Consider the following 25318-nt stretch of genomic DNA (forward strand, 5'->3'; position numbering starts at 1 on the left):
TAGAATCATAGAATCGTAGAGTTGGAAGGGACCTCCTGGGCCATCTGGTCCAACCCCCTGCTCAAAGCAGGATTCGCTAAATCATCCCAGTCAGATGTCTGTCCAGCCTCTGTTTGAAGACTTCCATTGAAGGAGAACTCACCACTTCTCGTGGCAGCCTGTTCCACTCATTGATCACTCTAACTGTCAAAAAGTTTTTTCTAATATCTAATCTGTGTCTCCTCCCATTCAGTTTCATCCCATTGCTTCTAGTCTTTCCTTGTGCAAATGAGAATAAAGTTGATCCTTCTACAATGTGACAGCCCTTTAGATATTTGTAGACAGCAATTAAGTCTCCTCTCAGTCTTCTCTTTTGCAAACTAAACATTCCCAAATCCTGCAACCTTTCCTCATAAGACAGGGTTTGCAGACCGGTCACCATTCTGGTCGCTCTTTTCTGAACTTGCTCCAGTTTGTTGATGTCTTTTTTAAAATGTGGTGCCCAAAACTGGACACAATATTCCAGATGAGGTCTGACCAAAGAGGAGTAGAGGGAAATAATGACTTCACGTGATCTAGACTGTATGCTTCTGTTAATACATCCTAGAACTGCATTTGCCTTTTTTGCTGCTGCATCACACTGTTGACTCATATTCAGTCTGTGATCTATTAGTATACCCAAGTCTTTTTCACATGTGCTGTCACTTAGCCCTATTCCTCCCATTCTATATATGCTTTTTTCATTTTTATTGCCCAGATGTAGTACTTTGCATTTCTCCCTGTTAAAAACCATTCTGTTAGTTACTGCCCACTTCTCCAGTTTATTTAAATCTTTTTGAATCCTCTCTCTCTCTTCTCTAGTATTAGCTATCCCTCCTAGCTTTGTGTCATCAGCAAATTTAATCAGTTTACCCTCAATTCCTTCATCTAAATCGTTGATAAAGATGTTGAACAATACAGGGCCCAGGACAGAGCCCTGTGGTACCCCACTTGAGACATTCTTCCAACTGGATGTGCAGCCATTTACGACCACTCTTTGGGTCCGATCACTAAGCCAGCTATGAATCCACCTAACAGTTGCCTTGTCCATTCCATACTTAGTCATTTTTTCAATAAGGATTGTATGAGAGACTTTGTCAAATGCTTTGCTGAAGTCAAGATATACTATATCTACAGCATTTCCTTGATCCACCCAATCAGTGATACCGTCATAGAAGGAAATTAAGTTAGTCTGACATGACTTATTAGTTACAAACCCATGCTGACTCTGTTTGATCACTTCATTCTTATCCAGGTATTGACTTAAATGTTGTTTAATAATTTGTTCAAAGATCTTTCCTGGTATAGAAGTCAGACTCACCGGCCTATAGTTGCCTGGGTCCACCTTCTTCCCCTTTTTGAAGATAGGAACATTTGCTCTTCTCCAGTCTTCTGGCACTTCTCCTGTTCTCCAAGAATTTTCAAAGATTATGGAGAGTGGTTCAGAAATTTCTTCTGCTATCTCCTTCAGTACTCTGGGGTGTAATTCATCTGGACCTGGAGACTTGAATTCATTTAGGTTAGCTAAGTGTTTCCTCACTATCTTTCTGTTTATAGATATCCTGGATTCTTCTATTCCCTTAATAGGACAGTGAATAACAGTTGGTGTTACATTTCCTTTCTGAGAGAAAACAGATGCAAAATAGGAATTTAAAAGTTCAGCCTTCTCAACATCCTGTCTTACCATTTCATCATTTTCATCCTGTAAAAATCCTATAGCATCTTTGACTTTTCTTTTACTTTTGACATATCCCCAAAATCCTTTATTATTGCTTTTGACATCTCTTGCAAGCCTCAATTCATTTTCAGCTTTAGATAATCTGATTTGTGCCCTGCAGATTCTGCAGACAGCATTATATTCTTCTTTAGATATGCCTCCCTCTTTCCATTTTATAAACATTTTTTTCTTCCTTTTTAGCATGTGCTTAAGTTCTGTGTTCACCCATCCTGGTTTCCTTAAATGCTTCCTATTCTTCCCTCTTTTCGGAATTGTTAACAACTGTGCTTTGAGAATTTCATTTTTCAAGATTTCCCATCCTTCCTGGACATTTTTGTCTTTAAGGATATCCAGCCATTGGATCCCTCCAATTATCTTTCTGAATCCCTTAAAATCTGCCTTTCTGAAATCTAACCTTGACGTCTGAGTCTTCACAGGTCTTCCGCCTCTAGTTATCCAAAATTCTAAAATAGCATGGTCGCTACCTCCTAGGGTTCCAGCCACTTTTACCTCCTCAACCATTTCCTCCCTGTTTATAAGGATTAGATCCAAGGTAGCAGTTCCCCTTGTTTTCTCCCCTACCTTTTGGAAGATAAAGTTGTCAGCAAGAGAGGATAAGAATTTCCTTGACCTGTTAGTTTTGCCTGAGAGAGATTCCCAACAAATGTCTGGATAGTTGAAATCTCCCATGACAACTATGTCATATTTTTTGGAGAACTTGGCCATTTGATGCATAAAGAGTTCATCCATATCTTCAGCTTGCACAGGCGGCCTGTAGTAAATGCCTACAATGGTGTCCTTTCCATTGTTCTGTCCTTGTATTCTTACCCAAACAGTTTCCACAGAACTCCCAGTCTCTGAAGCTTCAATCTCTGTGCAGATATACGCGTTTCTAACATACAATGCAACACCCCCTCCTCGTTTATCAAGTCTGTTTCTTGCAAATAAGTTGTATCCTTCTAGTCTTGTATTCCAATCATGTGTATCGTCCCACCAAGTTTCAGTGATTCCAATGACATCATATTTCTTTTCCTGTGTTAGTAGTTCCAATTCTCCTTGTTTGTTGCCCATGCTTTGTGCATTAGTATAGAAACATTTTAGTTTGTGATTGGTTTCTCTTTCTCCAATATTTTTATTAATTAGATTCTTTCGTCTTTGTTCTTCCTTTCCACTTCTATTAGCAGAGTTCTCAATAGCATTTGTCAGGTGTATGGCTTTTTCTGGTCTTTTGCTTCCCTTCCCATGTTGTTCTAGTTTAAAGCTCTCCTTACAAGTGTAGCAAGGCGACTTCCAAATACATGCTTTCCAGTCTTCGTAAGGTGCACCCCATCTCTAGCAAGTAGTCCATCTTATAAGTAGTTCACTCCGTGATCCAGAAATCCAAATCGTTGCTGACGGCACCATCGACGTAGCCAGTTGTTCACCTGCAGAATCTTATTCCACCTCCTTGGTCCATGGCCATCCACTGGGAGGATGGAAGAGAAGACCACCTGCGCTCCCAGTTCTTTCACTTTCTTGCCTGTCTTCAAAGTCTCTGCAGATGGTTTCCAGGTCGTTTCTTGCGGTGTCATTTGTCCCCACATGTAGTAGCAGGAATGGGTAGTCATCTGTAGGTCTGAAGAGTCCTGATATCCTGTCAGACACATCTTTAATTTTTGCACCTGGAAGACAGCACATTTCTCTTGAAGTTATATCCGGTCTGCAGATAGCGGCCTCTGTTCCTCTCAACAGGGAATCCCCCATGACCACCACTCTCCGTTTCTTCTTCACAACATTTTTCTTTCTCCATCCAGGAGGACTCTGAAGGCGTACAAGGTTGCTGTTTGTTGGCAAAGTCTTATCCTGATGTATTTCTTCATCATTTTCCTGCGTGAGAGCCTGGTACTGGTTTCTGAGCAGTATGGGTGCTGACTGCCTCCTGATCCTCCTGCTTCTCTGGGTCACATGTCTCCATTCCTCTGTTTCTTCAGGTGCACTTCGAATTTCTTCTCTTTCTGTAACATGAAGAGATAATTCTGCTCTGTCCAAGAACTCTTCACCTTCCTTAATGATCTTCAACGTAGCCAACCTCTCTTCGAGATTTTGCAACTTTTCCTCCAACAGGGACACAAGCTTGCATTTGTGGCATGTGAAGTTTGGCTTTTCCACTGGTAAGTCTGTGAACATGTAGCAAGAAATGCAGCTCACCAAATGGCTCCTGGCCTCTTCCATCTTGAGATTTCTTAAATACGATAAAAGATGAGCCAAAATCGGTTTTTCCGATTTCCTCTTTTCAGCTGCAACGGCCAAAACCCAGTGATCGTTGAGCTCGCGGAGACTCTTCACTTATCCCAGAAGGCACTGGGAATATGCAAATGATCTCCTCAAGACTCTTCCCCTGGTTTTCCGATTTCCTCTTTTCAGCTGCAACGGCCAAAACCCAGTGATCGTTGAGCTCGCGGAGACTCTTCACTTATCCCAGAAGGCACTGGGAATATGCAAATGATCTCCTCAAGACTCTTCATACAACATACATACTACATACTTACTACATATATACTACATTCATACAACATACATACTACATATATACTACATTCATACAACATACTACATACTACATATATACTACATTCATACAACATACATACATACTTACTACATATATACAACATACTACATACATACTACATTCATACATACATTCATACAACATACATACATACTACATATACAGTTGTGGCCAAAAGTATTGACACCCCTGCAATTCTGTCAGATAATACTCCGTTTCTTCCTGAAAATGATTGCAAACACAAATTCTTTGGTATTATTATCTTCATTTAATTTGTCTTAAATGAAAAAACACAAAAGAGAATGAAGCAAAACATTGATCATTTCACACAAAACTCCAAAAATGGGCCAGACAAAAGTATTGGCACCCTCAGCCTAATACTTAGTTGCCCAACCTTTAGCCAAAATAACTGCGACCAACCGCTTCCGGTAACCATCAATGAGTTTCTTACAATGCTCTGCTGGAATTTTAGACCATTCTTCTTTGGCAAACTGCTCCAGGTCCCTGATATTTGAAGGGTGCCTTCTCCAAACTGCCATTTTTAGATCTCTCCACAGGTGTTCTATGGGATTCAGGTCTGGACTCATTGCTGGCCACCTTAGAAGTCTCCAGTGCTTTCTCTCAAACCATTTTCTAGTGCTTTTTGAAGTGTGTTTTGGGTCATTGTCCTGCTGGAAGACCCATGACCTCTGAGGGAGACCCAGCTTTCTCACACTGGGCCCTACATTATGCTGCAAAATTTGTTGGTAGTCTTCTGACTTCATAATGCCATGCACACGGTCAAGCAGTCCAGTGCCAGAGGCAGCAAAGCAACCCCAAAACATCAGGGAACCTCCGCCATGTTTGACTGTAGGGACCGTGTTCTTTTCTTTGCCTCTTTTTTCACCTGTAAACTCTATGTTGATGCCTTTGCCCAAAAAGCTCTACTTTTGTCTCATCTGACCAGAGAACATTCTTCCAAAACGTTTTAGGCTTTTTTAGGTAAGTTTTGGCAAACTCCAGCCTGGCTTTTTTATGTCTCGGGGTAATAAGTGGGGTCTTCCTGGGTCTCCTACCATACAGTCCCTTTTCATTCAGATGCCGACGGATAGAACGGGTTGACACTGTTGTACCCTCGGACTGCAGGGCAGCTTGAAACTGTTTGGATGTTAGTCGAGGTTCTTTATCCAACATCCGCACAATCTTGCGTTGAAATCTCTTGTCAATTTTTCTTTTCCGAAGTGTCACGTCGCCATCGGATACAGGGACTGCTGTTCCTGCTTCGGCCACTAGGAGGCACCAGACTGGCACGTGTCTACCTGTTATTACTGTAGTGTTAGATGTACGTAATGAAGAACAGTGGGAAAGGACCGCGCATGCGCAGTGGTGAGGCGCCGGGTACTGTAGCTACAGAAGGGTTGAGCCTAGACTGTATGGGCTCTTTCCAGGTCCTGACTACAGCCCTTACAGTCTTGCCTGCTGACTACTGAAGATGCTAGACTGTATGGGTTCTTTCCAGGTATCTATTAATGTAAATACAGACTGTACGGGCTCCTGTCAGGTATCTATTATTGTAGATATAGACTGTATGGGCTCCTGTTGTTGAAGAGAGCCTTAAGTTCAAATACTTAATTAAACTCAAGTGTATTATTTCACCTTACATGAGCTTTTTCAGATCAGTGTGACACTAAAGATGGCTTCCATTTCCTGTTGCCTCACACCATGTGCTCATGGATCTGGAATTTCCTGGTTGGCCAAACACTATGTGCTCCATGGATCCGCCCACTCTGATGACATCATGGACCGACCCAACCTGATGACCTCATGGATCCGCCCTGATTTGCTCACTGCCCAACCCACTAACCAATGGAATACATCCGAACACTCCCAATTTAGAGTTAACCGAGCCCCCTTACAAGGGACATATAAATCTATGTTTGAATCATTAAAGGCTCTATCTTTCTCTCACTCTTGCTCTCTTGGAGCTATGCCATAGATTGATCAAAGAGAGGTTACATCCGACTGTGTCTGGAGTGATTCTTTTAGTGCGCACTGATCAATACCCATTGGGCTAGGAGCAGGCAACTAGTGAACATTATTGTTCAACCTAACACTGTCAGGTATATTATTGTAGATACAGACTGTATGGGCCCGTCAGGTATATATTATTGTAGATAAATAATGTATGGGCCCCTGTCAGGTATATATTATTGTAGATACAAACTGTATGGGCCCTGTCAGGTATACATTATATTATTGTAGATATAGAATGTATGGGCCCCTGTCAGGTATATATTATTGTAGATACAAACTGTATGGGCCCTGTCAGGTGTATATTATTGTAGATATAGACTGTACGGGATGCTGACAGATATATTACTGTAGCTAGACTGTATGGGCTCCTGTCAGGTATATATTATTGTAGATACACACTGTATGGGCTCCTGTCAGGTATATATAACTGTAGATATGGACTGTATGGGCTCCTGTCAGTTATATATAACTGTAGATATAGATTGTATGGGCTCCTGTCAGGTATATATTATTGTAGACCAGGGGCGTAACTAGAACTGATTGGGCCCCATAGCAAACTTTTAAACGGGGCCCCCTTCAAGACACACACCCTTCTAGACGCACCCCCTTCAAGATGCACCCTCTTACCGATAATGCATATTAGAGTTGGCTGAGTGGCTGGCCTGGCATTAATTAAGCTGAGACAGTGAGGGCTGCCTGCCTTCCTCCGCGCAAACCGACCTCCAGGAACTACATTTCCCAGAGGTCCATGCGGCAGGCAGCTCTGCAAAGAGCTAATAGACAGCGAGGGCTCAGGGAAGGGGCGGGACTGAACTAGTCTGAAGCAATACACTGGCTGCAGGCAGGGAGGCGGGCCCAATATGTGCTTTGCTCCGCACAGCAGGCACAGAAATGCAGCGTAGGCTGCGAAATCATAGTGTACATTTTTTTCCACCGGGGTCCCGGAACCCCTACACTACACGCACCGGGCTGGCGAGCCCCCAAGACAGCGTTGGCCACAGTACTCGCCGGAGCGCCGCAGTAATGTACTGTATATGCTCGTGTATAAGCCGACCCGCGTATAAGCCGACCCCCCCCCCCCCCCCCCCTAATTTTGTCACAAAAAACTGGGAATACTTACTGACTCGCATATAAGCCTAGGGTGGAATATGTCGAAGCTACGTGTAAATTTCAAAAACAAAATGGGCCCCATAAGATGCTCCATAAAGTTCATGATGGGTTTCATAAGATGCTCCATACAAAAATATGCCTAATAACGGTGCACAGTGAATAATGGTGGCCCTATAACATGCTCCATAATAACATATGCCCCATATAATGCTGGAGTGATTGGTGGCCCCTTATAATGCTGCACAGTGATTGGTGGCCCCTTGTAATGCTGCACAGTGATTAATGGCCCCTTGTAATGCTGCAGTGATTGGTGGCCCCTTATAATGCTGTACAGTGATTAGTGGCCCCTTGTAATGCTGCACAGTGATTAGTGGCCCCTTGTAATGCTGCAGTGATTAGTGGCCCCTTGTAATGCTGCAGTGATTAGTGGCCCCTTGTAATGCTGCACAGTGATTGGTGGCCCCTTGTAATGCTGCACAGTGATTAGTGGCCCCTTGTAATGCTGTACAGTGATTAGTGGCCCCTTGTAATGCTGCACAGTGATTAGTGGCCCCTTGTAATGCTGCACAGTGATAAGTGGCCCCTTGAAATGCTGCACAGTGATTACTGGCCCCTTGTAATGCTGCACAGTTATTAGTGGCCCCTTACAATGCTGCTGCCGCTGCCTCAATTAAAGACAAAAAAACCTATATACTCACCTCGTCTCTGCAGCTGCTGCTCCTCAGCGTTGCCGGCCCTGCACAATGACTGTTCAGGCAGAGGGCGCCTGCTAACTACGTAATGGCGTCCTCTGACCTGAATGTCACTGCCAGAGAAGCAAGACAACAGAGCGATGCGCAGCGGTGGACAGGTGAATATGGCTCCCTCCATTATACTCACCTCTCCTAGCATGTGTCTTGCAGCCCCCCGTGCTTATTCCATCTCAGCGCTGCTCTTCCTGCTTTCAGTGTCCACGTGGTGCCGCTCATTACATATGCGCATATGTAATAAGCGTCCGCTGAAAGCAGGAAGAACAGCGCTGAGAAGATGGAATAAGCGGGGGGGGCTGGAAGAGACATGCAGGAGAGGTGAGTATGTACTTAATTGCACTTCCCGGGTAGCGCCGATCGGAGCCGGGGACCCGGGCCCCTATATAGGCCGGGCCCCAAAGCAACCGCTTCAGCTGCTACCCTGGTAGTTACGCCAGTGATGTAGACACAGACTGTACGGGCTCCTGTCAGATATATATTATTGTAGATATAGACTGTACGTTCTGCTGTGAGGTATATCGACTGTATGGGCTCCTGTCAGGTATATACAGTGCTGTGCAAATTAATTGGGACAAAGCATTTTTTTTAAGTAAAATCGTAAGTTGGTTACTAGTAAGTGATTCAAGCCAGTTTTAACTGCTTTGAACAGGCACTCACACCTGTTCAAAGCAGTTAAAACTAGTTTGAATCACTGACTGGTAACCATCTTACGATTTTACTTAAAAAAATGCTTTGTCCCAATTAATTTGCACAGCACTGTAGTATTGTAGATCAACTGTATGAGCTGCTGTCAGGTATATATTATTGTAGATATAGAATGTATGGACGCCTATCAGGTATATATTAGTGTCACGCCGTCTCTGCATACTCACCCGGCCACCGCTCTCACGCCGCAGCCCCCCGCCATCCTCGGAGGTCACCTCTGACAGGCTCGCGGCCAGCGGCGTCTCTGCATGCAAAGCGCATGCCCCATAGGCCATGCCTCCCTCTTGCTTCTTGTGCTCCGGCTATGTCCTGACCCGGAAGCACCCCCTGACCAATGGCAGACCAGACAGGGGCATATCAGGCCGCTTCCCCCTGAGGGAGGCGCCTGATCGTTGTGTTTCCTAGCACACTGGGCCTCGCTTCATCGTGTGCTCTCTGCAGTCCCGTTCTCGTCTGCTCCCTGCAGTAGCCTCTCAGTCCTGCTATCCATGTTCCCTGCTGTATTCCGCAGTCCTGCCTCCGGTGCTCCCTCCGTCCTTCTCCAGTCCTGCCTGTGGTGTTCCTGTTCCATCCTGCTCCAGTCCTTGTGTCCTACTCCAGTCCTGCCTCCGGTGTTCCTGTTCCATCCTGCTCCAGTCCTTCCATCCTACTCCAGTCCTGCCTCCGGTGTTCCTGTTCCGTCCTACTCCAGTCCTGCCTCCAGTGTTCCTGTTCCATCCTGCTCCAGTCCTTCTTCCGGTGTTACAGTTTCATCCTGCTCCAGTCCTGCCGTCCTACTCCAGTCCTGCCACCGGTGTTCTCGTTTCATCCTGCTCCAGTCCTGCTATCCTGCTCCAGTCCTGCTGTCCTACTCCAGTCCTGCCTCCGGTGTTCCCGTTCCATCCTGCTCCAGTCCTGCCGTCCTACTCCAGTCCTGCCTCCGGTGTTCCCGTTCCATCCTGCTCCAGTCCTGCCGTCGTCCTCTAATCCTGTCTCCTGTGTTACTACTCCAGCCATCCCTCCACATTCCAGTCTACTGTCTTGATCCATTCCTGTCTTGTGTTCCAGCTCTGTTCTGTCATCTACACTTCAGTCCCACAGTCCTACTCCAGTCCATCCTGAGCCGCCCCTCTCGGTACCGGCTACCGTGGTACTCGAACCCCTGGGCCTGCTCCTAACGGTCCCTGTATAGGGGTCGGTTCCACCTAGCAGCTAACCCAGGGCCCCTCGGTGCCACGGTCCAGAGGGTCCACTCCTGGAAATTCCGGCTTCAGATCAGCCACACTAACAGTACGATCAGGCCATGGACCCCGCTGGTACCACTGCTGCCACCCAGAGAGAGTTACTCTTCCTGCGGGAGAATCAGGGACACATTATGTCTATCATGAAGTCTATGGACACCCATTTGTCGGCCCTGCAGGTGGCCGATCCTGGAACTGCCACTTTACTGGCCAGTCTTCAACAGGAGCTGGGCCAGCAACAAGACACTCAAGCCCATATTTTGTCTCACATGGTCTCCTTTGATAGCCGCTTGTCGGCTCTACACTCTGCCGCCTTAGCTCTGACTCCTCCCTCCGCTCCTACAGCTCTCCCGATGCCCCGCCTGGCCAAACCGCCTCGCTACACTGGGGATCCTAAGCTCTGCAGGGGGTTCTTAAATCAGTGTAGCCTCCATTTTGAATGGTTGCCGCAGCAATATCCCTCTGAACGGGCCAAAGTAGCCTTCATTATGTCCGATCTGGAGGGAGAGGCCCTGTCCTGGTTGAATCCCCTCTGGGAACGTGACGATCCCGTTGTTTCAAGTCTTCCGGTTTTCTTGGATACTTTTCAAGGGTCTTCGATGAGCTGGGTCGGTTAGCTGCCCTCACCGAATCACTCTTTAACCTACATCAGGGTTCTCTCACAGTCGGTTAGTACACTATCCGCTTTCGCACTATCTCCTCCGAGCTCGGCTGGAATAACACGGCTTTGGTAGGGGCGTTCTGGCGCGGTTTTTCAGGCAGAAAAGATGAACTTGCAGGTCGAGATACCCCGACCACCTTAGAGGACCTTATCTCACTGGCTACCCGCATTGACCTACGCTTCCAGAAGCACGCTCGGGAGTCAGCGAGAGACAGGAGATCCACTAGGCCAGCTCCCTTTTTCACCCGTTCTGCCAGTCCCCGTTCGGCCGTGTCTTCTTCCTCCTCGGTCGAGCCCATGCAGATAGACCGTATCAACTTGGCCGAATTGCGTCAGCAAGAGGCGGGCACAAGGTCTGTGCCTTTATTGAGGAGCTTCATCACACTATATCCGCACCTGTCCTAAGAGACAGGGAAACTCCTCCGCCTAGGTCAGGTAAGAGAGGCCTCCCTAGGTGACAATGATCCCTCTCAACCTCTTACTATTTCTGTTCTTCTGTTTTCAGGGGAGAGACGTGGGTAAGAGGCGGCCAACGTGGATTCGGGCTCGGCAGGTAACTTCATTCGGCCAGAAGAAGTGGACAAATACCAAATTGCCGTGGTTGCTCTATCTAACCCTCTCCAGATTGCCACGGTGGATGGCAAACCGCTACAGGTGACAGTCACCTTGGTCACTGAAGAAGCGGAGTTGCAAGTCGGTGCCTTACATCAAGAGAAGATAGCCTTTTACGTTTTGCCTAAGCTCTCCCACGCCATTCTACTCGGTCTCCCATGGTTAAGGACTCATCAGCCTGTCCTCGACTGGTCTTTTGGGGAGATACTCCTCTGGGGGCACCCGTGCCAAGCCTGCTGTCTGGCTCCTCTCCGCCTGGCGGCCGCTCCCCGGTCACCCCCAGACCTTCCGGGTCTCCCTCCAGCCTACAGTTCCTACACCGATGTCTTTGATAAGAAGGAAGCAGAGGTCCTTCCTCCACACCGGCCTTTTGACTGCCCAATTGAACTTGTTCCTGGTTCAACCCCCCAAGGGGCAGAATCTACCCCGTCTCCCGATGAGACCACAGCCATGTCCGAATACGTCCGGGAGAACCTCGCCAAAGGTTTTATACGGAAATCCTCGTCGCCCGCGGGAGCGGGGTTTTTCTTCGTCAAAAAGGACGTAACTCTACGGCCGTGCATTGACTATAGGGGCTTGAAGGAAATTACAATCAATAACAGGTACCCTCTTCCACTCATTCCGGAGCGGTTTGACTGTCTCAGAGGAGCCCGGGTCTTCTCCAAGCTGGAGCTCAGAGGAGCCTATAATCTGGTCCGTATCCGCGCTGGAGACGAGTGGAAGATTGCCTTCAACACTCGAGACGGCCATTACGAGTACCTGGTCATGCCCTTTGGTCTCTGCAATGCTCCTGCGGTGTTTCAAGAGTTAGTCAACGAGATCTTCCGGGACCTCTTGTACTCCTGTGTGGTCGTGTACTTGGACGACACCCTCGTCTTCTCGCCGGATCTCTCGTCCCACAGAAAGAGTGTCCGCTTGGTGTTACAGCGTCTTCGGGAGAACCGCCTGTATGCGGAGATTGAGAAATGTCTCTTCGAACAGACCTCCCTGCCGTTTCTGGGATACATTATCTCCGACGCTGGACTAAGGATGGACCCTGAGAAGTTGTCTGTCATTCTCATATGGCCTCGCCCCGTCAGGGTAAGGGCGATACAACGATTTCTCTGATTCGCCAATTATTACCGGCCATTCATTTCTCACTTTTCTGCAATCACAAGACCTATCTCTGCTCTCACCTGTAAAGGGACTACTCCCAAAGATTGGCCTCCTGAGGCGGAAGAGGCCTTTCTGACCCTAAAACGGGCTTTCTCCACGGCTCCGGTCCTGCATCGCCCGGAGAGCAACCGACCTTTTGTACTCGAGGTGGACGCCTCCTCGACAGGTGCCCAGGGCAGTATTGTCACAGAGATCCGCCTCTGGTCATCTGCACCCTTGTGGCTTCTTCTCGAAGGCTTTTCTCCATCCGAGTGTAACTACTCGATCGGCGACCTGGAACTTCTGGCCATCAAGTTGGCCTTGGAGGAGTGGCGTCACCTCCTGGAGGGAGCTGTCCATTCCTTTGTCATCTTCTCGGATCACAAGAATCTGGCCTATCTCCAGTCTGCCCAGAGACTCAACCCTCGTCAGGCCAGATGGTCCTTATTTGTCTCCCGATTTGACTTCGAGCTCTGTTTCCGTCCCGGCAACAAAAATACCAAAGCCAACGCTCTCTCCAGGGTCTTCCAGCCACACGAAACCACAGAGGAACCCTCGCATATCATTGACCCCACTAGGATCATCACAGTGGCTCCAGTGAACTGGCTTGCTCCTCCTCCTGGCAAAACGCTTGTGCCTGAGAACCTCAAGCGAAAAGTCCTCGTATGAGGGCACTCCTCCAAAATGGCCGGCCATGCCGGAACTAAGAAGACCCTGGATCTTATCGCGCAACACTACTGGTGGCCCACGCTTCGCCAAGATGTACTCGATTTTGTGGCTTCTTGTCCATCCTGTGCAAAGAACAAAGTGCCACGAAGACCTCCGTCCGGCATGTTGCTTCCGTTGCCCGTCCCCGCGGTCCCTTGGGAAAACATTGCCATGGATTTCATCACCGACCTACCCTGTTCTTCCGGCTGCACAGTCATCTTGGGGGTGGTGGATCGTTTTTCCAAGATGGCCCACTTCGTCCCTCTGCCCGGTCTCCCCTCGGCTCCTGAGCTGGCCAAAGTCTTCATCCAGCAAATCTTCAGACTCGATGGACTACCTCAACGCATTGTGTCTGACCGAGGGACTGGAAGGGCTTTGGTCCTGAGGAGAGATCCCGGGAACCTCGGGAGAATATCAATGCTCCCCGTATCCTCAAGAAATTTCTTGCTAATCTCCGGGGAGGGCGGCTTAGGGGAGGGGGTACTGTCACGCCGTCTCTGCATACTCACCCGGCCACCGCTCCCACGCCGCAGCCGCCCGACATCCACGGAGGTCACCTCTGACAGGCTCGCGGCCGGCGGCGTCTCCGCATGCAATGCGCATAGGCTGCGCCTCCCTCCTGCTTCTTGTGCTCCGGCTATGCCCTGACCCGCAAGCACCCCCCTGACCAATGGCAGACCAGACAGGGGCATATCAGGCCGCTTCCCCCTGAGGGAGGCGCCTGATCTTTGTTTCCTAGCACACTGGGCCTCGCTTCATCGTGTGCTCTCTGCAGTCCCGTTCTCATCTGGTCCCTGCAGCAGCCTCTCAGTCCTGCTATCCGTGTTCCCTGCTGTATTCCGCAGTCCTGCCTCCGGTGCTCCCTCCGTCCTTCTCCAGTCCTGCTATCCGTGTTCCCTGCTGTATTCCGCAGTCCTGCCTCCGGTGCTCCCTCCGTCCTTCTATCCGTGTTCCCTGCTGTATTCCGCAGTCCTGCCTCCGGTGCTCCCTCCGTCCTTCTCCAGTCCTGCCTGCGGTGTTCCTATTCCATCCTGCTCCAGTCCTTCTGTCCTACTCCAGTCCTGTCTCCGGTGTTCCTGTTTCATCCTGCTCCAGTCCTGCCTCCGGTGTTCCTGTTTCGTCCTGCCGTCCTACTCCAGTCCTTCCTCCGGGTGTTCCTTTTCCATCCTGCTCCAGTCCTGCCTACGGTGTTCCAGTTCCATCCTGCTCAAGTCCTTCCGTCCTCCTCTAATCCTGTCTCCTGTGTTCATGCTCCAGCCATCCCTCCACATTCCAGTCTACTGTCTTACTCCATTCCTGTCTCCTGTGTTCCAGCTCTGTCCTGTCATCTACACTTCAGTCCCACAGTCCTACTCCAGTCCATCTTGAGCCGCCCCTCTCGGTATCAGCTACCGTGGTACTCGAACGCCTGGGCCTGCTCTTAACGGTCCCTGTATAGGGGTCAGTTCCACCTGGCCCAGAGGGTTCACTCCTGGAGATTCCGGCTTCAGATCAGCCACGCTAACAATTAGTGATGACATCAGAATGTATGGGCTCCTGTCAGGTATATATCAGTGATGTCAGAATGTATGGGTCCCTATCAGGTATATATTAGTGATATCAGAATGTATGGGCCCGTTACATATATATATTACTGATATCAGAATGTATGGGCCCATCTGGTGTATATTATTGGGGGAAGCAGAACATATTGGCCCCTATCAGGTGTATATTAGTGATGATCGGATTGCTGATGTTTTGGATTTGTGAGCTACAAAGGCACAGGAAACTTGGTCAGAGTTGAAGGAAAGATGAATGCAGCATGTTATCAGCAAATACTGGAGACAAATTTGCAATCATCAGCCTGGAAGCTGCGCATGGGACGTACTTAAACATTCCAACATGATAATGATTCAAAACACGTAGGCCAAGTCGACCTGTCATTGGCTACAGCAAAGCCAAGTGAAGGTTTTGGAGTGGCCATCTCAGTCTCCTGGCCTCAATATCATTGAGCCACTATGGGGAGATCTCAAGTGCACAGTTCATACAAGACCGCCCTGGAATTTACAGGAACTGGAGGCTTTTTGCCAAGAAGAGTGGGCAGCTGTACCATCTGAGAAAATAAAGAACCTCATCCACAACTACCACAAAAGACTTCAAGCTGTCATTGATGTTAGAAGGGGGAAATCCACAGTATTAAGAAATGGGGTATGTAAACTTTTGATCAGGGTCATTTGGATGTTTTGGGTTGTCATTATGATTTAAAAAGAGAAAACACAGTAGCTTGACAATAAATGGCTTCACCCAACCACTAACCATGAGTGAAGAAGAAGTTTTGGTGTTATCATTCATATTCTCTGAAAAAAGGCCAAGAAAGCAAAAATTCTGCCAGGGTATGTAAACTTTTGAGGAAAACTGTATCAGTGATGACATTAAAAAATAGAAATAAACAGAACTTTATTCAAAGCATATTAAAATCACAAAATAATGCCCACAGGTATCAGCTCTACCAGTGATCCACAGCCCACACTGAAAAAAGATTGCAGCACTTGTTAATAGTGAGTTGTATGGCAGGTTGTGAGTTCAGAAGCAGATGACATAGGTGCACAGAGATACATTGCATCTCTATGTTACTATACTGTACAGTTGAAGAAAATATTAGTTTTTTTTTATAGAAAATAAAAAATAAATACAACTGAAAAAATGTAAATTTCTTTAACCTCTTCATCCTCCAGCATTTTTTCACTTTAATGACCAGACGACTCTTGTGAAGGTTCACCACTGTTCCATGTTTTCTCCATTTGAGAATAATGGCTCTTACTGTGGTTCGCTGGAGTCTCAAAGCTTTAAGGCTGTGTGCACACGTAAGCGGTTTTTTTTCGCATTTTTTAAGCATTTTTAAGGGCAAAAACGCTTACAAGAAGCATCCCATTCATTTTAATGAATTCTGCACTTTTTGTGCATATTGATGCTTTTTTTCCGCAAAAAAACGCATTGCTGTAAAATCCGCATTACTAGCTATTTTCTATGAGATGAGACGCGTGGAAAAAAACACGCTTTTTCTGGGAAGGAGTCCGTTTTTCTGTCATGAACTTTCTGCATACATATGCACGTACCCTAAAAATGGCTTTATAACCTTTTTCCAGACTGATAGATCTCCATTCCTTTGCATCTCATTTGTTCATGAATTTCTTCGGATCGCAGCATATCGTCTACCTTTTGAGAATCTTTTTGTCTACTTTACTTTGTCAGACAGGTCCTATATAAGTGATTTTTGATTGATAACAGGTGTGGCTAGGGAAACTGAACTTCGCTTTTCAAAGATGTGAGAAACCACAATTAAAAAAAAGTAGGGGCAATCACTTTCACACAGGGCTCTGTATTTTTTCCCATTAATAATAAAGACCTTCATTTACAAATTGAATTGTGTTTCTTTGTCAAATATTTTAATTGTTACTATGAAACAATTAAGTATGACATCCATACAAAAGAGTAATGCACACTTGTGGGGTCTGGTTGGCTCCTGGGGGGGGTTAATGCAGGGCCCAACCAGATCTCACAAGCATGCATTTATCTCCCCTCCCCTTGGGAGCCCAACCCCCCCCCAGAGCCCAACCAGCCCCCACAAGTGTGTATTAAACCCCCCAGGACCCCACAAGCATGCACTACCCTCCCCCGGGACCCCACCCACACCCCACAAGCGTGCACTCACCCCCGCCGGGGCCCTACCAGACCTCTCAAGCGTGCATAACCCCCCCCCAACCAGACTCCGCAAACATGCATTAATCCCCCCAGATGACCAACCAGACCCCATAAGCATGCAAGAACCCCCCTGGAAGACCAACCAGACCCCACAAGCGTGCATTAACCCCCCCGGGACACCACCCATACCCTACAAGCATGCACCAGCCTACCCCGGGACCCCACCCATACCCTACAAGAGTGCACTAACCCCCTCGGGACCCAACCAGACTCCGCAAGCCTGCATTGATCCCCCCCAGATGACCAACCAGTGCCCACAAGCATACACTAACCCCCCCAGATCACACAAGCATGCACTAACCCCCCCAGACCCTACAAGCATGCACTAACCCCCCTCCCCCAGACCCTACAATCAGGCATTAATTCCCTCGGGAGCCCAACCAGACCCCAGAAGCATGCATTAACCCCCCCCCCCAATCAGACCCCAGAAGCATGCATTAATCCCCCCTGGGATCCCAACCAGACCCCACAAGCGTACATTAACCCCCCCCCCCAAAAAAAAAACCCAAAAAGCTCCCAGATGACCCACACATTAAGCCCCTAAATCCCACTAGATAGCCCCCAGTATCAGCCCCATCAACCCGTTAATTAATGAACACTCTTGTCACTGACGACGATGATCTCGCTCCCTACTGCTTACAACGTAGGCACCAGACGACCAAGACAAAGCTTCTCTTCCTTCATGCCTTTGCTAATGCTTAAGTCAGAACACGCCCCTTCCCTGTAACACGCCCCCCGGAAATGACGTCACACCTGGAAGCGCCAAACAGTTTCGCTAGCATTAACCATTTACCCACTAGACAGCGATCTGCACATCCATATTACTACTCCTCTGTTCCGGTCTGTAAGAGTCACAAGATGGCTACCAAATCGTTTCCGGTCCGTCACTACTCTGTTCCGATCCGTAGGAGTCCCAAGATGGCTGCCACAGCGTTTCTGGTCCGTCACTACTCTGTTCCGATCCGTAGGAGTCCCAAGATGGCTACCAAATCGTTTCCGGTCCGTCACTACTCTGTTCCGATCCGTAGGAGTCCCAAGATGGCTGCCACAGCGTTTCTGGTCCGTCATTTCCGTCGTGTGGTATCGTTAGGACACGGCCGGAAGTGGTGAGGCAGCTGTAGCTTTCTGAGCTTTGGTTGGTGTCTGAAGCTGAGCACGCTGTGAAGATGGGGAAGAGACAGCACCAGAAGGATAAGATGTGAGTGCGGCGCCCACTGCTGGAGCATGAGTGTAGTGATCCTGCCCTGTGAGCCCCTCCTGTGTGTGGTCCCTGCCTGGGCTGCACTCTGATCACACACAGAGATCCCTATTGGCAGTGTGTTTGGATCTGTCCCAGCATCCCACCACAGTGTGAACAGGACCTATATACACTATATGCATCACGGCCTGCGCACATTGCGCCTACGGGGGCTTTTATGGCGCCATACACATTAATGACTTGTGGATCTGGCAGCTATCGCTGCTGGGAACACTGGCTACGTGATTTTGGAGTACGGGGGGGAATTTTTGGCTCTTCCTCCAGAAGAGCATCGTGAGGTCTGACGCTGATGTAAGGGAAGAGGCCATAGCTCACAATCTCTCTTCTGGTTCTTCACAAACATGTTTGAAGGACCTGAGGTCAGAGCTACAAATTGTCCTGGTGAACCCTGCGGCCAATCAGCGCTGGCTTCACTCTCCACACTTACAGATCAAAGACATGGAGGAAATGAGAGCAGCTGCAGCTCTGACCTTCTCCGGATGTGTGTGACTTGTCTGAAGGCGGGAAGAGCGAAGCCAGCGCTGATTGGCCACAGGGCTCACATGACACAACAATGTTACGTCATCCCTGGGAGAGCCAGTGCTGATTGGCTGCAGGGATCACATGACACAACAATGTTACGTCATCCCTGGGAGAGCCAGTGCTGATTGGCTGCAGGGATCACATGACACAACAATGTTACGTCATCCCTGGGAGAGCCAGTGCTGACATCTGGAACGACACCAGACTTGAGTACAAGGTCGGAGATACACGTTCAGTATTTGGTCAGTATTGGTAAGCCAAAATTGTGGTGCGGAAGCCTTGAACTATCGGGTCCAATATGTTAGAGAAATCCCCGGTATAGTGCTAGTCTGCAACAAGCTTTAGTCAGACAGCTGCCAGTAGTCTTAAAGGAAACCTGTCCGGTCTGATAACGCAATTAATTTGCAGATACGGGGTTAATCTGCAGGTTAATAGCGCTATGATTGTTCCCGGCCACAGAACTGAATGTGCAGCACCCCGGACAAAATTGACTTTATTTTTCCTGTGAGCCGCCGGCTTTCAGTTGTACAGGCAAGCCTGGAGCAATGACAGTGACCGCTCACAGGACTGACAGTCGCGGCTGTATTCACACTTGGCACAGACTGACAGCTGGCTCAGCAATGCACCAGTGCAGACCTGGCAGTCAGTGTCCAGGCGTGCTTATTGCCACCACTTTTAGTACTGTGAGTCAGTCATAGATGCATGACTGAAAGCCGGCAGCTCGTGGGATAAATATAGTTCATTTTTACTGCTGAGCAAACGTGTCGAGATAAGGTGTTATCCGAGCATGCTCGGGTGCTAACCAAGTGTCTTCGAGTCCCCACAACTGCACAGCCGCAAGATATGTAGCTGCGGGCATTTGATCATTGTCTTCAGCGTACTCCAAACAATTTTGGTTAGCCCACGAGCATGCTCCGATAACACCTCCGAGCTCATCACTATTTAATTTTCTACCAGGTGCCACACTTTCAGTACTGTGGCAGGGCACCTTCATGACTCTAACCTGCGGGTTAATACCGTTATCAGACCTGAAAGGTTGCCTTTCAAATCTTTAACTTTTTGGGAGAAAAAAGGAAAACCGATTGTTTGGATTATTTTCTTATTCTATGCATAATACTGTGTGCTACTGACTTTTAGAAATGTTTAAAGGGTGTAAGGCAGTGACCCCTGTTACAGCTAGGGGCGCTGTATGTGCTCCTCAGGATATGCATGCAGGCGTTTCTTTGATTGTGATGGTGAAACTGTGACCGGCATGATTGTAAATGGCCGGTAAGTGTCGCAGAGGTCCTCTACGCTGTAAACCCGAAATAATATTGTTATCCTGGGACTTGTAGTTCCTTGAGTGTATTTACCTATAAGGGGGGCTTATAGGGCTAGTCGGGGAGCTGGGCGGGATCAGCTAGCCACACATTTACCCCCCACATATGGGGGTGGTTTTGGATATATGTTACTGAGGTCTGGTCACATGGAGTGTGTGAACCTAAGTGGTCAGAGTGCAAGGTCCTGGAAGGGCCTGTGTGTTGGAAGTTGGTAACTTCCTGAAGAGCACATGGTGAGGCCTTGGACCTGGAGGCCTGTGTGTTGGACGGTCCCAGGGGCGGACGGACGTCCTGAATAGCACCTGGAGAGGCCATATGTGAGCAGATTCTGTGACGGCCCTGCGTTGGGGAGCTACCGACCTTCTGAGGGTCTGGAGTGCCCTGGTCACAAGGACAGTGATCTCAGTAAGGCAGCTTCCCTGGGAGAGAGGATTGACAAGGAGTCAGCGGGTGGAGGAGGAGCTTCCATAAAGTACCTCCACAGACTGTTCGTGCTTATTATGTTCCATGAACTAATGAACTGTTTGATGTGCGGTTGCCCACGGTCACTGGACAGTGAGGTCTGGCGTGTTTAGGGACCGCGAGTTAAAGCTATCTCTTGTAAAGGTCTCTGGACTATGTACTTGGAGAGGAAAAAAAAAAACAGCAAGAAGGTCGCAGTCTAAGGCTGTGTGCACACGCTGCGGATTTTGCTGCGGTTCCGCAGCGGTTCTGGTGTACAGTACCATGATTCCCTATGGGAATCAAAAACCGCAGTGCAGACGGTGCGGAATTTTCCGCGCGGATTATCTGCGGTTTTCAATCCGCAGAAAGAATTGACATGTCAATTCTTTCTGCGGATTCTGCTGCGGTTTGCCATCTCCTCTATTGAGGAGATGAAAAACCGCAGGGCAAAACCGCAGAGCAATCCGCAGGTAAAACCGCAGGTATTTTGACCTGCGGTTTCACCTGCGGATTTTACAAAATCCGCGCGGATGAATCCGCACCTAATCCGCAGCGTGTGCACACAGCCTTAAAGATAACCTTTAATCCATTAGGTTAAAACATGAATAGCACGGGATAGCCGGGCATAGAAAAAACACTGTGGTTTATGATGGCACAATAAGGCTATGTGCCCACGTTGCGTGTTAAAACGTACACTGAAAGCCGGACTCCTTCCCAGAAATCGCACGTTTTTTTTCACCGCGATTTTGCTGCGATTTTCTCAAGCACTTTCCAAGCGATTTGAAGCATCGCTTGGAAAGTGATTGACAGGTTGGTCACACTCGTCAAACATAGTGTTTGACAAGTGTGAGCAGCTTTTTACTATTGAGGCCGCATATGCAGCATCAATAGTAAAAGATAAAATGTTAAAAATGATAAAAAAATAAAAAATCGGGGTATATTTACCTTCCGGCGTCCCGCGCTGCATTCCCGGCCTCAGCGTTCCCAGTAATGCCTTGTGAGACCTGTGATGACGTAGTCTCGCGTTGCTATAGCGATCTCGCGAGACCAAGTCATTACAGGGCCTTGCCGCAAGGCATTACTGGGAGCGCTGAGGCCGGGAATGCAGCGCGGGACTTCGGAAGGTAAATATACCCCGATTTTTTATTTTTTATTCATTTTTTTTTACAGGGGAATAGTACCCAGGGCCTGGAGGACAGTCTCCTCTCCTCCACACCGTGAGTACCAACCGCACATGAGACGCTTAACTTCCCGCATGGTGGGCATAGCCACATGCGGGAAGTAAGCGATTCTCATGCATTCCTATGGATGCTGAATCGCGGCAATTCTTTGCGTTTCCGCACAAAAGAATGACCATGCTGCGATTTTTTCCGCGGTGCGTTTCCACCGCGGAAAAAAGCGCAGCATTAGCACAGCATGTGCAGAATGCCATAGGAATGCATGGGGGGGCGTTCTGTACATGATTTTTTAAACGTTTTCGCACCGAAAATCGCAGCAAAAACGCTTAAAAATCGCATCGTGGGCACACAGCCTTAATTGCATGGACTGTTTATGTAAGAAAGCATCCTTGTGTGCCTCAAATCGGTTGCCAAGCGAGTGTCCCCCAACACACTCAGTAGGCGCTGCACTACAAGGGTAGATCCAGGTCTTTATGTAAACACAAAAAATGCACTTAAGCATTAACAGACCGGTAATTGCAACTTACCTGCCTGTTGTGCCGTTCTCCCCCGGCACAGAGCTGTCGCAGACCACTCCTGCTGAGGATTCCGCTGTCTCTGTTGACATGACGGAGCAGGAATTCTGACATCATTCTGATTGACAGCCGGCTCCACCAGTTAGGCAGCGGGGATCCGGCTGTCAATCAGAACGGTGTTGGAAGTCCCATCCCGTTGACAGAGCGAAGCAGGAAAGAATCCTCCGCCCTGTAGACGTGATGTCAGCAGAGGCTTCTGAATCCCTGGCAGGAGCGGACTGTGAGCACTCTGTGCCAAGGAAGAACAGCGTCGTGCACAACTGGCAGGTAACTTGCATTTACCTGCCTGTTAGGCTAAGTGCACACGTACCGGAACTCTCGCGGAAATTACTGCGAGAATTCCGGAATTCTATTCCGCGGGAAAATCGCATTTTAAATTCCCGCGATTTTCCCGCTGAAAAAGTAGCATTTTGCAAGCGTATTTAGCTTGCAAAATGCTAGCGTTTTCCAAGCGATCTGTAGCATCGCTGGGAGAACTGATTGACAGATTGGTCACACTCGTCAAACATAGTGTTTGACGAGTGTGACCAGGTTTTTACTACTGCGGCTGCCTATGCGGCATCAGTAGTAAAAGATAAAATGTAAAAAAAAATAAAAAATAGTCTTATTCTCACCTTCCGGCGTCCCACACATCCGTTCCCAGTAATCCTTTGCGAAAATGCCCGCGATGACATCCGTTCTCGCGGGATCGCGATGTCTCGCGGTAATTCGCGATGATGTCGCGCGAATGACCGCGAGACTTCGCGATCCCGCGAGAATGGACGCCATCGCGGGCATTTTCGCAAAGGCTTACTGGGACCGGGAGCGTGGAGAGAGGCGGTAATGCTGCGCGGGACGCCGGAAGGTAAGAATAACAATATTTTTTATTTTAAATTCTATTTTTTACAGGGATATGGTACCCAAAGCCCGGAGGACAGTCTCCTCTCCTCCGGACCGTGGGTACCATCCGCAATTGTTCTGCTTACTTTCCGCATGGTGTGCACAGCCACATGCGGGAAGTAAGCGGAACAATGCATTCCTATGGGTGCGGGATCGCCGCGATTCCGCAAATTAGTGAGCATGCTGCGGTTTTTACCGCAAAGCGATTCCGCCGCGGTAAAAACCGCAGCATTAGCACAGCATTGCGGAATCCCATAGGAATGCATGGGATGCTTATTTTTCGCGGCAAAATCGCGCGGATAAAACCGCCACGGAAACGCAAAAAAAAGCCACGTGTGAACTCAGCCTTAGTGTTTCGGTACATTTTTTTTCTTTTTTTTTTTTTTTTTTATAAAGTTTTATATCTAACCTCTATATGGTACGTCTCACTGGGGTACTGCCTTTTGATAACTTATTTGAATAATTTTCTTAGCTATTTTTCACTTTGTGCTCATTTCATCTTCTAGGGAGTCCATATTGTAATGAGCCCTTTTAGTGTAGGAGCGTTGAGTGGTATGGTCGTAATTGAAGTGATCGTGTACAGCTACACTGTGTTCCAAATTATTATGCAAAAAATATTTCCTCATATTTCCTCTAAATTACCTATATGAATTGCAGTCATTGTTATTTTCCAGTCATCTAATATTCTAGTATAATTGCAATGTTTTTGAACAAACTTCCTATGAAAACAGAATATTTTTAAAAATAAGAAACACTCAAAATGCATGTTCCAAATTATTATGCTCAGCAGAGTTTTCAACCTTTTTATTTTGAACAAAAAAATGGTCAATTGTGAAATTATAAGCATCAGCTTATTACAAAATGAAATCAGTTTTCAAGGCAAAACTTTATTCTAGGTGATGTTATATTTGCACATAGGACCCCTTGTTGGAAAGAAGCTTCTGAACTCTCTCGTCCATTGAATTTGTCCGTTTTTGGATGGTTTGTGCTTCAATTGTTTTGCATGTGGACAGAATACCCTCCCAGAGCTGTTGCTTAGATGTGAACTGCCTCCCGCCATCATAGACACTCCTTTTTGATGATGCTCCAGAGGTTCTCAATGGGGTTGAGGTCAGGGGAAGATGGTGGCCACACCATAAGTTTGTCCTCTTTTATGCCCATAGCAGCCAGAGATGCAGATGTGTTATTTGCAGCATGAGACGGTGCATTATCATGCATGAAAATTATCTTGCTGCGGAAAGCACGGTTCTTCCTCTTGAACCATGGCAGGAAGTGCTGTTTTAGAAACTCCGCATAGATTATGGAGTTCATCTTTACCCCTTCAGGGATCCTAAAGGGGCCGACAATCTCTCCCCCCATGATTCCAGCCCAAAACATTACTCCACCTCCTCGTTGGCGCATTAGCCGTGTTTTCATGGGGTGTCCATCAACCAGCCATCCTCCACGCCATCCCATCTGGACCATCGAGCGTTGCACGGCACTCATCGGTGAACAAAACAGTTTGGAAGTCAGTCTTCATGTATCGTTTGGCCCACTGGAGCCGTTTCTACTTGTGTGCAGTGGATAGAGGTGGTCAACAAGATGGCTGCAAACCTCTGAAGGACCCTGCATCTTGTTGTTCGGGGGAAGTTGGAGGCACCAGCAGCTTCAAAAACTTGTCTGCTGCTATGACAAGGCATTTTTGCAGCTGCTCTTTAAACCTGACGCAATTGCCTGTTGGAAAGAGTCCTCAATTTTTCCTTATCAGCACGCACACGTGTGTGCTGGGAATCAGCTACATACTTCTTGATTGTGCGATGATCACAATGAAGTGTCTTGCAATGTTGATTGTAGTCATGCCTTGACCTAAATACTCCACAGTTTGTTGCTTCTCAGCAGCCGACACATCCTTTTTCTTTCCCATTTTGACAAAAAATGTAGGCTGCTTAATAATGTGGAACAGCCTTCTTAAGTAGTCTTGCCTTTATTTGGACACACCTGCCAAACTAATTTGCACAGGTATCTGCAATTGCTTTCAGTGATATAAAGAGCCCTGACACACATCACCATCAATGAGTTTAAATGACAAACAAAAAAATTCTAACCTTATCACTCCTAAACTCTTTTTGCATAATAATTTGGAACACAGTTTAAGTGTCGCTTATTGATTGTATGAGCGGATAAAGAATTGTTGTGGTTTTGGGCAAATCCTGATCGGCTGCTTG

General features: G+C 47.8%; 1 protein-coding gene across 4 annotated transcripts in view; it reads left to right on the forward strand.

Annotated features, from left to right (window-relative positions):
• The first annotated feature begins 17958 nt into the window (after window positions 1-17958).
• PPIL2 (peptidylprolyl isomerase like 2) overlaps window positions 17959-25318 on the forward strand; it is a 59133-nt gene continuing 51773 nt past the window's right edge. For 2 of the 4 annotated variants that reach the window (XM_073559105.1, XM_073559106.1), the window contains exon 1: window positions 18847-18971. In XM_073559105.1, coding sequence (XP_073415206.1) covers window positions 18862-18971 — 110 coding nt within the window. In that variant the 5' untranslated portion in view covers window positions 18847-18861. Of the gene's footprint in view, window positions 18138-18846; window positions 18972-25318 lie in introns of those variants that run through there. The other 2 variants (XM_073559107.1, XM_073559108.1) reach the window with 2 other exon arrangements.

The sequence above is a fragment of the Dendrobates tinctorius genome, unplaced genomic scaffold (assembly GCF_039654945.1).
Source record: "Dendrobates tinctorius isolate UK_male_01 unplaced genomic scaffold, ASM3965494v1 ptg000265l, whole genome shotgun sequence".
NCBI lineage: Eukaryota > Metazoa > Chordata > Amphibia > Anura > Dendrobatidae > Dendrobates > Dendrobates tinctorius.